At 59.8% G+C, this 12,776-nt stretch overlaps 1 protein-coding gene across 1 annotated transcript in view; it reads right to left on the reverse strand.

The window, feature by feature from the left end:
* SPTBN5 (spectrin beta, non-erythrocytic 5) overlaps positions 1 to 12,776 on the reverse strand; it is a 44,835-nt gene that overhangs the window by 20,112 nt on the left and 11,947 nt on the right. Inside the window, 18 exon segments of the mRNA XM_087859164.1 lie at positions 130 to 240; positions 347 to 461; positions 1,212 to 1,357; positions 1,606 to 1,741; positions 2,136 to 2,293; positions 3,295 to 3,411; positions 3,640 to 3,840; positions 4,068 to 4,245; positions 4,638 to 4,852; positions 5,281 to 5,436; positions 5,953 to 6,123; positions 6,868 to 6,967; positions 7,154 to 7,293; positions 7,460 to 7,700; positions 8,698 to 8,982; positions 9,286 to 9,525; positions 9,753 to 9,883; positions 12,135 to 12,287. Of these exon segments, the coding sequence (XP_087715290.1) occupies positions 130 to 240; positions 347 to 461; positions 1,212 to 1,357; positions 1,606 to 1,741; positions 2,136 to 2,293; positions 3,295 to 3,411; positions 3,640 to 3,840; positions 4,068 to 4,245; positions 4,638 to 4,852; positions 5,281 to 5,436; positions 5,953 to 6,123; positions 6,868 to 6,967; positions 7,154 to 7,293; positions 7,460 to 7,700; positions 8,698 to 8,982; positions 9,286 to 9,525; positions 9,753 to 9,883; positions 12,135 to 12,287 (2,994 nt within the window).

A 12,776-nucleotide genomic window follows, 5' to 3' on the forward strand; every position in this document is an offset into this window, starting at 1 on the left:
CATGCCCTGCCATGCACGGTAGGCCCAGGCGGAAGCCCTGCGGGAGTGTGGGAAACCCAGAGGAAGACACGGACAGGCCCGAGGGCGCTGGTAGGGGCCCGAGTGGGAGACGCAGCCGGACTGGCTCACCTGCCGCCCAGTGCCCACGAGCTCATGCTCCAGCTCCTCGTGTCTCCTCAGCTGGGCCTCCAGCCCACGCAGGTCTGGGGCCACCTCACTGGGGAGGCTTGTGGCTTTCTCCTGAGGAGAGGAGATGGCCAAGGCCGTCAGGAATAGAGGGTGGGGCACCGAGCCTGGGGCGGATCCACTTCTAGAAAGAATCCGCCTCCTCCCCTCCGGCTCGTACCTGGACCTGTGCTAGGGCTTCCAACAGATCTCTGTGCACTCTGAGGGTGACCTCGGCATCTTGGAGCAGGTGGCCTTGGGCCTGGGTCAGCTCCCACAGCTCCGACCAGGCAGTCCTGTCCCCAGGCACGTGGAAGGTGAGCCCTTGGCCCAGCATCTCATTCCGCCCTTTGCTAGTCCTGTCAGCCCTCTTCCTCTCCAGGCTGCATCCAGGACTGGCCCAAAGCTCCCCTTCTGCACCCCCTTTCCTGCCTCGGGGTCTGCCTGGAGCCTTTCCAGCTTCACCACGGATTCAGTCCTTCGCCGCTATCATGCTCAGCCCTTGGTTTCTATGCTTTGTGGCACCTCCTCCATCTTGTATATTCCAGTCTGGAATGCCGACCAGATTATAAATGTTCAAGGGCAAAAGCCTCATCTTCTCTCCATTCCTCATGTACTCAGCCAACTCTCACTGAGCTACTAAGCCTTCCACCAGGCCAGGCTCCACGCCAGGGGTCATGGGCAAGTCAGGCCTGGCCTCAGAGCCCACAGGCTGGGGTTGGGGCGGGGGGGGGGGGAGACCCACGCCAGCCAGGTGGCAGCTAGGCAGTCTTTGCACAGCTCCCTCCCCAAGTTCCGGGAGTCAGGGGTTTGGAAAAGCATCCCTGGGGGTCCGGGCAGAACTCCCTGGCCTGCACACCCAGCCTTGCCTCCCTTCACAGGCCGTGGTCACCAGGGGCTGCCTCAGCCTCCCTGGGACCAGCACCCTCTCCAGATCCCTCGTGGGCAGGCAGAGCCAGTGTAGTCCTCAGAGCAACCTCCAGCAGCTGCCTGCACAGCTCGCTCCCCCAAACCTGCACCCCCGGCCTAGCCCACTGGGCACTCACTGCAGGTCCTGCTGCCTCCGCCGGGCATCGGGGGCGGCGCTGTGCCCGAGCTCCCGCAGGCTCTCTACCAGCTGCTGGCAGCCTGCCACCCGCCGGCCGCCCAGCTCCACTTGGCGCTGGAACCTTGCAAATTCGGTGAGGAGGTGCTGAGGAGAAGAGGGGAGTGGGTGAGAGTGGCCCCCCGCTGGCAAGGCAGTAAGCAGCCTGGGAAGCAGGTGCCTCCTGTCTGGGCAATGGGGGCGGGACAGCCACCGTGCCTACGTACCTCCTCAGAAGGCCTGTCCTCGGCCAGCGCTCACGACCCCACGGCCCCCTTCTCCGCAGCCCTGCAGGCCAGCCCGTTGCCCCCGCCTTCCACCTGAGAGTGTCCTCCCAGCCCCTGCCCTCTTCTCACCAGGACGTGCGCGTGGTCTTCTCCGAGGCCCTCCGCTGGCCCGGCCGCCTGCTTCTGGCTAGCCAGCCAGCTCCGCAGCGCCTCAGCCTCCCCCAGGAACTCGTGCAGCTTCAGGGTCCCCTCCAGCTCCTGGCCCCTGTGGGGACAGCCCATGGTTCCCACGGGTTAGCTGCCCCACTCCCTGGGACAGCTGGCCCAGCGGAACAGGGGAACCCGAAGGAGCTTATTCATGGTCCCTGCGGAAGCCTGTGGCTCTGGATTTGGGGAGAAGTAAAGCCAAGCAGGACAGCGCAGGGCAGCGGGTACCTATGCAGGGAAGACACGAGAACTGAGAGCTGGGGGCTGAGCTCCTGCCCAACGGGCCTCGTTGCGGACTTGATGGAAGGAGGGGAGTAACACCCAGCAAGGACTCCTCTGACACATCTCCGTGGGCCTGGGGCCACGGTTTCCCTCCCACTCAGGGTCTCAGTGTGGGAACAGTCAACCGTGGCTAGGCCCCCCATACCCAGAGTGGGTGCAGGGCCCCTTACCGTGTGGCTGCCCGCTCCTGCAGTGCCCGCAGCTGCTCCCGGAGCCTCTCCCGTACCGCGCCCAGCTGCTCAGGGGCCCCAGCACCAGCGAGCATTTGGGCCCTCTCGTCAAGCTTCTCCATGGAGCTCCAGCAGAGAGCCAGCTCCTGCTGCAAGGCCTGCCAGTACACACGGACCACGCCAGGCACTGACTGGGTGGCTCCTTCATCTATACACCCACCTGCCCCCATCCATTCAGCCGCGGATCCCCAGACCCAACCATCTACCCATCTACACACCCATCCATTCACCCCCATCTGTCCAGCCATGTGTCTGTCCATCATCCATCTACCCAATACGGATAGAGTTCTACTGTTCCATACAAGTGAGACGTAGGGGTGCCCTCAGAGGGTTCACTATTTAGCAAGTGCTGGGTGACTGGGGCCCGGGGAGGGAGGGCACGGAAGGCACTGCACTACACCCCAACGACACAGTAACAGAGATGGCCGGGGCTCAGTGAGCTGCTCGGCATGTCTGGGACACCGAAGTGCCAGGCTCGCCCTGTAGGAATGGCCACGAGGCCTCAGTCACAGGACGCAGAAACACCGACCACGAGGGCCATCTAGAAACCCACGTCCAGACAAGAGGACGTTTCGGTGCCAGCTGGAACCAGGGCTGCTGTGGGGTCCGGGGCTGTGGGGTCCTGAGAATCCCGTTCCAGAAAGGCGGAGGGTGCTCCAGGCCTCCCTCCCTTTAACCAGGGGATGCTTGCGGGGGAGGTAGGTTTCAGGAGGGCATTTGGTTAACTCAAAGGGTGACATTCAAAGTGTGGCAGGAGAATCCTGCGGAAGACGTGGGGAGGGTTAGAACAGGTGACCCCAAGAGGGGAGAAAGTGCTAGGGCAAGAGATGAAGAAGGCAGAGAAATCCTCAGGCCGCAGGGGTGTAAACCGGTCAGGAGGCTAAAGAGGGGGGCAGGAGTTCTTCAAAGGGCTGTCTCTGAAGAAGGGGAGCACTGGGGATGGGCAGGGGGCCTTGCCGGACTTGGGGGGCTGGCAAGAAAGGAGCTGGCCATGTCTTCAGGAAGAGAGAGAGCAGGGCACTGTGCCTCTGGGAAGGAGGATGCGTCCTCTGTAGGACAGCCCAGCGCAGCCTGCATGGAGCTGCCCGCGACAGGGTACCTGGTGCTTCTCCATGAGCCTGACGGTGGCTGCCCCGTCTGCCCCGCAGTCCTGACTGCCCACCAGTGGTTGCTTCTCCTTCACCCAGTCCTCCAGCTCTGACGCGGCCAGAAAACACTGCCAGGAACGAGGCCACCTCACCTCGATGTTGTCAGATGGGACCCTCTACCACGCCTCGGGGACACCATGCCAGGCTCTCCAGCAGCCCACGCAGAGAGGCTTCTGCGCCTACCGGGGACTAGCTGGCTCCTGGGCCAGGGTTCTCACAAGCCACCGGCCCTCTGAGAGGCCCGGCTCCTGCAGACCTCACTCACAGAGCCGTCCCGCATGCTGTCTGCGTCCTACCTGCTGGAGAGCCACAGCCTGCTGCAGGCACTGGGCCCGCGCCTCACACGCCCGCTCCAGCTCCGCCCAGCGGCCCTCCAGCTTCTGGCACTGCTCCAGGACGCGCGGGGCTTGGGGGTGCCCTGAGGCTGCAAGGCTCTGTCCGGAACCCAGCACCCGCTGCACCTGTCCCTGGTGGGCTTTCACTTCTGCCCAGAGCTCCTGCCACAGAACAGGAGGAGGGGCTGCCGCCTCCAGGAGTCCCTTAGTCACAGGGGGGCCAGGAACAGAGCCGTGGCTGCGGCTCCGGGCCCCACTGGGGCAGAACTCCTGGGCAGGGAGTAACTGGGGGCAGAGACTTAGAAATCGGGACACCCTGATTAGTGAGAACGCCTTCTAAGGTCTAGGAATGGGAGGTCAGGGATCCTGGGGGGAAAGGGGGCCGCTACCTCGTGCTTGCGCTGCAGGCTCTGGGCACCATTCAAGCATCTGGCGGAGCCGGCCCTGGGCATGTGCTCAGCCACCCAAGTGAGCTCCAGGTTGCTCAGCTGGTAGAAGTGGTATGTCTCGACCGAGGCCTGCAGCTGCAGGCGCCGGGCAGCCACATGTCCCTGCAGGGACTCGAACCTGGGGGGAGGCAGAAGAGATGGTGGACGGTGGGAAGAGGTGGGGACAAGGCCCTCAGGGCTTTCCACAGCCCCGGCAGGGGCCCACGAGGAGCGAAGCAGAGGGTGGGGGAAAGCCTCATCTGATGAGGGGGCGGCAGCTGGAGAGGGCCCAGGGCACAAGCCTTCGCCCAGATAACCTGCTTGACTTCAGACTGTGGGGTGCTGAGCATGCTTAGAGTTGGGGTCTCTGGCCTCCCTACCCTGGAATGACCCTCCTCCTAAGGGAAGGAGATCTGGACCACCTCAGGTCCTGTAGATGCCACCGCCAGGCTCACTGGGTAAAACCATCCTCCTGTTCACAGGGTGGGGGTGGCACAGAGTGGGGTGAAGATGGAACAAACCAGTGGGTACCTCTGGAGGTACTTTTGGGTCTCCTCCATGACAGTCTGGGAAGTGAGCCCCTGGTGGGCCTGGGAGACGAGGGCAGCCATCCTGCTGGCCAGCGCCTGGCTCTTGCTTTCCAGCTGGCCGTGCTGTTTCTGGAGCCTCCGGCTCGAGCCCAGGTCTTGTCCTGTTTCTGCGCTCCGCAGGGCCCCCTCCAGCTGCTCCATCTGCTCTTTAGCATCCTGGGGAGAGTGCAGGGTTCTGCAGTACGGACTCGCAAGTTCTTGGACTCCGAGACCACACTGCCTGCAGCTTACCAGATTCTCCGAAGACCTACTGGGGACGGCTGACCCCACCGTCATCCACCCCCCCCCACCCCCTGCCCCCGATGAACACTCCCATCCCTTCATGCTTCTTCCTCCACAGGGATTCCAGTTGTGCTGACTACACCCCGGGCACACAGGAGACAATTAGAAATTGGCAAAGCCAGGCTCCGCTTGCCATAAGCTAGAGGCCTCTGAAGACTGCAGGACTTCCCAGGGCCACTCCAGAGCTGGGAGAATATGCCAGATTCCTCCCCGCCCCGACCCTCCATCCCCTCCCCTGTTCCCCACCCAGCCTGGCACAGCCTCCGGCTCCCTCCCGTGCCCTGCCCCTCTCTCCGGCTGACCTGCAGCAGCTCCAGAAGCTGCCTGGCCCGCTGGAGCCGCTCCCCGTGCTCGGCCAGCTTGTGCTTCAACCCTTCCCACTTGCTACTCAGGCCCTGGAGGCTGGCCTGCACACCTTCCCAGGCATGGGGCCTGTCTCTCAACAGCTGTCTCCCCACCTGGAGTGGACACGAAGACCGAGGGAATTTTGTTGAGTTGCTGGGGCAACAGCAGGCTAGACCCAGGTGGCAGAGGTGGGGGGCAGGTAGTTGAGTACAGGTTGCCTTCTCCAGGCTGCAAGGGCTCAAGCATTTCCTGTAGCCCCAAATCTGCGGGCAGAGGTGGGCGGGCTCTCAGCTGCTGCCCTGAGCCGAACAGGGTGAGCCAGCCTCAGACGGCGGTAGGGAAGGCTTTGTTCAGGTGGAGGTGGCAGGCACTGGAGCTGCCCTGAGAACTGGGGGTGGGAGGGGGTGGGAGGAAGAGACGATCGGATCGAACTTTCTGGGCTGGCCTAGGCACCAAGAACCAAGACAGGGGGTACCCAGCTGAGTGGAGGAGGAATCTGGGGGATGCTAAGTCCGAGGTAACTGAGAATGAGTCTTCCTTGGCTGATTTGTTCCATGAAAACAGGCCATCCATCTGGGCTGGGGATTTGAAGAGGAACAGGCCCTGTCCCCTCTGTCCGGGGCCCCCACCTGCTGCAGGCCCTCCATGTGCCCACAGGTGGCCAGCAGCTCGCGCTCTGCTGCTTGGAGCCGCTTGAGCTGCTGCAGGATGTTGCCAGGCTCCCAGGAAGGCTCATCCGCTGCCCTCAGCCCCTTCTCCTGTATCCACAGCACCAGCTCCGCCACATCCTGCTTCCATTTCTGCCCAAGAACCAGGAGAGAAGGGGTCTCGTGACCGGGGTGGGGGGCTGATGTGTGGACCTCTAGAGAGAGGGGTCGCATGGACCCCCTCGGGAAAGAACAGGACCCAGAGTCAATCATAGTGTGCAAGGTGGGGCCTGGGTTACTGCTCCTAAGTGGGGACAGGAAGCGGAGATGAGGAGGGAAAGGTTTCCCCTCACAGTAGGAGGAGGCCTGGGGAGGGACTGCCTGGGCTCCATGGTGTCCTGTGCCCAGAGAACAGGAGCACGTGGTCAGCGTCCACAACTCAGCCCACCTCAGATCACGTACGGCCATTTCTCTCCTAATAGGGTATGCTACAGGAGGCCCGTGGACCGGCCCAGCTCAGAGGCCCTGTGGGGGCTGAACAAGTATGTGACAGAGCCGAGGTCGGCAGCGGGTGCCCATGGCCCACCATGAGCCTAGACTGTGGCCAGAAACGATGGGCAAGAGGAGTGTCCAGATGAGGGAGGGCAAGGGGGTTTATCAGGACTTTGGGTTCAGTTCTGCGTCTGAACATTATGGCCCCAGCCTGTTCTCCTCATTTGGAAACATCAGAGCCACAATACGTGTCCCACAGGAGGGGCCATGAGAGTCAGTGACAGAACATGTGGGAAAGTGCTCTGCCGGCTGGGAAGGGCTCTGCATCGTGCTCGAGTATTACGCAGCAGTGACTCCGAGGCCCTCCTCCTGGGGAGGCCTCATGCCCCTGGGCAGCCCCCTCACCTGCAGCTGGAGGGAAGCCAGCAGCTGCCGCCTCCTCTGCTCGCTCCTCTCCTGGACCCTGGTCCACTGGACCTGGACGCTCTGCAGCTGCTCTCGGACCCTGGAGGCCGGGGGAGTGGGAGGAGCGCTCGAGGCGGGGGCTCCACGCTGCCCGAGGCCCGTCACAGCCCAGGGTGTGCCCCGCTGCCGCCCCACTCCCCACACCCTCTCCCAGCCTCCAGGCAGCAGGCCGTGCAGGCCGAGGAAGGAAGAGTGGCAGGTGCTGCCCGCACCGGCCCTGGCTCACTTGTGCGCAGCCTGGTGCTGGCTCAGGGCCAGCGCCTCGCCACGTGCCCGCAGAGTCTCTGCTCGATGGCCAAGGATGCCCAGTTGCCGCTCAAACTCCTGGTGCCGCTGCAGCAGGCTCTGGGCCTCCCCTCCATCGTCCTGAGAGTGCAGAGACCGGGGGTCACGCTTGGGACGATGGGGCCAGTACCATCTTGCCCGCTGCCAACCCCCAGGGCCACCAGCCCCCCCGCCCCCCGCCCAGGCTTCAAAGGTCCCCCCAGTGATGGCGAAGCAGCCCTGCAGCCCGGTATCCCTGGCTCCCTACCCCAAGCTCGTCCAGCCGCAGGAAGGCCTCGTGGCTGGCACAGGTAGCAGCGAAACCATCCACATCTCTGCCAAATCTCCGCAGCTCCAGCCCCTCCTGCAGCTGCTGCCGTCTCTGCTCCCAGGCGGCCTGCAGGCCCTGGCATTGCTGGCTCAGGAGCCTCAGAGCACAGGCCAGTTCACGGGAGTCCGCGGAGTCCAAGGCAGAAATGGTCTGGCCCTGAGCCTCCAGCTGCTGCAGCCTGGCCAGGATGACAGGCAGAAGGTCAAACCCTGTCCGCTCCTCCCACCCCCTTCCTCTCCTCTCCTTTGGGCATTCATTTTGGAGCTCTGAGAGAGGGCGAACTGGCCGGGGGCCTGAGGCTGGTTGGCCGCAAGGTGCCCTTGTCCCACAGAACAATGGTACTCTGGCTCCCTAGTGATGCGCAGAATGGTGGGCCCAGCACACTGCTTAGGTCTCCATAGTGGCCATACTCGCTGCCATGTCACAACCCTGCTCCAGGGCACCGTCCTACTGGTCGATGACCAGGCAAGTAGAAGATTCCCTCAAACCACATCCATGCCACCGTATGCCCACAGCATTAGAAAGGGCGGCTCTCTCACTCAGTTGAGTGCACGGGCACACAGACTGGGGACGGGGACACCTTTGTGTGGATTAGAAAAAGGCTCTGCTTCTTCTGAGGTGAGGCAGCCCTGAACCATTAGTAGAGTCTGGAAGCAGAGGATGAGATGGACTGAGTGCCCACTTGGCTACCTTGGGGCTCCCCTTGCAGGCACAGCCTGTGGACTGTGCCTGGTAACCCTGCCTGCCTGACCGACCTGTGCTGTCGTCCCTGCAGGATGAGTGGTCTAGCCATCCTGTGGAGGTGGTCTAGCCATACCTTAGTCCCATGGGGGGGTTCCTGAGCCATCTGACTCCAGGAGCCTGTGGGGTTTGCATTACCCAGAATGGCTTGGGAGACTAGGCTGCCCTGACTAAAAGCAATCCCTGAGGCTCACTGGGGTGGGGTATGGCCAAGTCTGCACTTGACAGAACCTTCCAGGAAGCTCAGATTCTGTCCTGCATCCCCGCCCCTCCCCGAAGTATGCAGATGCCTGACCAGTTCTTGGTTACATCCCCCTCCTTCAGACCTGCCCCAAGCACCTGCTGGACGCTAGCCTGGGCTACCACCCTGGGTGACGCCCTTTCTGGTGGCCTTAGCCAGCCTGAAGCCCGCCCTGTCCGCCCCCCATCCTGACCTCTCCTGCCGCAGCTGGATCTCCTCCAGCAGGTCCGTGTGCTCCATCAGCAGCCGCCGGGCTGAGGCCACATCCGCCACCTTCTCGCCGCGCAGCTGAGCCCAGACGCCTTCCGCCCACTGCAGCAGCTGCCGGCTCTCCCTCAGGAGGCTCTGCTGTGCTTGCGCTTCGGCCCGCGCCCTGGCCAGTCGGGCCACCCGCTGCCGTCCCTGCTCCAGCAGCCCCTGCAGCGTCTCCACCTGCTCTTGCAGGGACCGGCTCTCTGTGGAGCCCGACTGCTCAGCTCTGAGAGATGGGGTCCACCACCCAGTCAGTGCCCTGCCCTGGGCCTGGGGTCCAGGCTCGGATTCCCCAGGGCAAGAGGCGGTGACCGCGCACTGCCATCTCCCCCTTGCCTAGGGGCAGCAAGCCTGTGTGGCTCGCCCTTTCCCTGTGAGCACTTCCTCAGGCCGCTCGGCCACCGCGCCCCTGCCCTTCAGATAGCACACCCTGCCCACCCTCCGCTTCCCGTCCCATTCCTCACTGCGCAACCCTGCTCAGTCCTCCCCTGCCTCCCTGGCCCGTCACCGTGCCAAACCCAGGCTGTACTTTCTGGCTGTGCTTTGCAGGCAGCTGACGCTCCTCTCCAGTGTTAGCATCTTCCGCTGGGTCAGCTGCAGGGCGCGGTGGCTGTCCTCGGACTGCCCCAGATCTAGGGTTTCCAGCTGGAGTAGCAGGTCTTGCAGTTGGACCCGTGTGGATCCACACTCGTGCAGGAGACTGCACACGTCCGTGGTGCGTGCCAGCTGTGTTCCCTTCACTTTCTTCAGGGCTTCCAGCCGCCCCCACCTGAGCAGAGGGAGCAGGGATGTCTCCATCACGGGGACAGCCCCTCCATCCTGGGACCTTGGCCAGGGGCTCCCACAATAGAGGCTACCAGGCTTGGCTGTCCCCCCACTCTCTCCTCCCTGCCTCTGACATGCCCGGTGTCTCCTCCTGGCTTCTTGGGAGGGAGGTGAGCAGGCATGCAGGCCGGGGAACCGAATCTAGCCCATCCTGCTCTCCCTCATTCTTACCTCTGGCTCAGTTCCCCCTGCTGTTGCTGGATTTTGGGGGTATTTTCAGGATATCTCTGCTTCAGCTGCTCCGCATTGCTGCTGACCTCAGCCCAGCGGCCCCTTCCCACAGCCAGGGCAGTGAGGAAGTTCTGGGGAAAGGAAGACCCAGGCCTTGAGGGGGCTTCTTTTCTTCCCACACTGCCCTCAAGACTCCACATGACCTCAGACATGCTCTGCTGCGTGGGTGTTTGAGCTGTATTCCTCTCAAAGGACTGGGATCTCTGTCCTTAAAGAGTTGGGAGGGCCCTTTAAAAATTCAAAGCCAGGTATCCAAATTAGAAAGACGTATAACTGTCACTATTTGCAGAGGACAGGGTATTATATGCAGAAACCGTAAAGAACCCACCAGCAAATTACTACAACAAATAAATAAATTCAGCAAAGCTGCAGGACACAAAATCAACCTACAGGAATATTTTGCATTTCCGTACACTAATAATGAACTATCGGAAAGAGAAATTAAAAAAAAAAAACAATCTCACTTACAATTGCATTAAAAAGAATAAAATAAATTTAACAGAAGCGTTGAAAGACCTACACACTGAAAACTATAAGACACTGATGGAAGAACTTGGAAAAAAACCACAAATAAATGGAAAGATATACCATGCTCATGGGTTGGAAAAATTATTATTAAAATGTCCAAACTACTCAAAGCAACCTACAAATTCAATACAATCCCTATCAGAATTCCGATAGCATTTTTCACAGAAATAGAACAATCCTAAAATTTGTATGGAAACACAAAAGACTGAAGGGCCACAGCAATCTTGAGAAAGAACAAAGTCAGAGGCATCACACTCCCTGATTCCGAACGACATAGTTTACCGTAAGAAACTACAGTAATTACTTACAGTAATCAAAACAGTGTGCTCTTGCCGTAAAGACATATAGATCAGTGGAACAGAACAGAGAGCCCCCAAATAAACCCTGCACATACAGTCAATTAATTTATGACAAAAGAGCCAAGGATATACAACGGGGAAAGGATAGTAGTGCTGGGAAAACTGGACAGCCACTTGCGAAATATGAAGCTGGCCCCCTACCCTACACCATAAACAACAATAAATTCAAAATTCTCAACAAGGCAAATAATCTGAAAAATAAGCAGAGGACCCGAATACACATTTCTCCAAAGACGACACACAGATGGCCAACAGACACACGAAAGCGTATGCTCAACGTCACTAATCTTCAGGGAAATACGAACGACAACCACGTCCAGAGATCAACTCCCACCTGTTAGAATGGCTGTTCTCAAAAAGACTAGAAAGAAGCGTTGGCGAGAATGTGGAGAAAAGGAAACCATCGTGCACTGCTGGTGGGAATGTAAACTGGTGCAGCCACTATGGAAAACAATATGGAGTTTCCTCAAAAAACGATATAGAACTACCATATGGCCCAACAATTCCACTTCTGGGTGTTTATCCAAAGACAATGAAAACGCTAACTTGAAAAGGCATGTGCACCCCACGTTTGTAGCAGCAGTATTTACAACAGCCCAGCTATGGAAGCAGCCTGTCCGCTGAGGGATGGACAAAGGAAATGTGGCATGTATACCTACCACACCCAGAAGAATTAAATATCTCTCTTATACCATAAAGAAGAATGAAATCTTGCCATTTGGGACAATGTGGATGGACCGTGAAGCCATTTTGCTAAATGAAGTAAGACGGAGATAAATACTGTGTGATCTCACTTGTACGGGGGGTCTAAAAACACAAAACGAGATACAGAGGACGGACGGGTAGCTGCCAGAGGTGGGGCGTTGGGGGTGGGCGAAATGGATAACGGGGGTCAAAAAGTGCCAACTTCTCGCTATAAAATAAATAGGCCATGGGGATGGAATATATAGCGTGGGGGCTACAGTTAATCATACTGTGTCGATATCTGAAAGGTGCTGGGAGAGTACATCTTAAAAGTTCTCATCCCAAGAAAAAAATTCCGTAACTACGTGTGGTGGCGGATGTTAACTAGACTTATTATAAGATGCACGCACGTATGAGTCATGATGTTAATGATACGCCCTATGTCGACGTTAAGTAGACTTACTGTGCTGATCGTTTCACAATATACACAAATATCCTATCATTATGTTGCATACGTGAAGCTGGCATCCCAGCATGTATTATATCTCAATGGGAAAAAAAAAAAAGAAAATTCAAGGCCAGACCGCTCGTTCCTCCTTCCCAGACAGGACTAGAGTGAACACGGACAAGTCGGGCACAGGAGCAAGTCACAGAGAGGCAGGAGTGGGCAGGGAAGGAGGAGGGCAGGAATAAGGAGGGGCAGCAGGGCTGAGCAGCTGAGACCCCCACCTCGGCTCCACGGGGGCGGTACCTCATACGTGAGCTGTGTGACCTCCAAGTTGTGGGCCTGGGGCTGCAGTGTTCGGAGCAGTGCTGTCTGGTTCTCCAGCCAGGACCGCAGTTCCCCACAGAGGCCATGGAAGCCAAACAGGGCTACTGCCTCCTCCAGCCGCGACCTGCGGTGCTGAGGAGAGGCCGCCCCAGAGGTTGGGGTGAGGGTCAGCTTCCCTGAAGGGCCCTCTGAGCAGTCTCATCACCCCCCGCCCCAGCAGCAGAGCCCAGGGCCAGAGAGGGTCCCTGCCCCACCACTGGGCCCAGCGCCCTCTGCCCAGGGGAGGGAGCGGACAGGAGCTCAGCATCAGGTCAAGGGCCCTGGCAGAGTGTGCTCTTTTCATCTAGCCCTTGGCTCTTAGGTACGGCCTTACTTCTGTAGGACCTGGCTCTGCCTAGCCCGGTCCACCTCCCTTCCGGGCTCTCCTCCTGCTGCCTACCCCTCCCGGCTTCACCTCCCGGCTCCAGGCCCTCTAGCCTTTACTCCTCCACGGCCTCCTTCCTGCCTTGGCACAGGTCCCTAGCGCATGGTCTCCCCATCTTCCCTGCCCCCCACCCCCAGCTCTCCTTGCTATTAGCCCCTCTTTGTTCCAGTCTCAGCCTCAATGTCCTTGCCTCACAG

Source organism: Ursus americanus, chromosome 36 (genome assembly GCF_024610735.1).
Source record: "Ursus americanus isolate L20-20 chromosome 36, mUrsAme1.1.p, whole genome shotgun sequence".
Lineage (NCBI taxonomy): Eukaryota > Metazoa > Chordata > Mammalia > Carnivora > Ursidae > Ursus > Ursus americanus.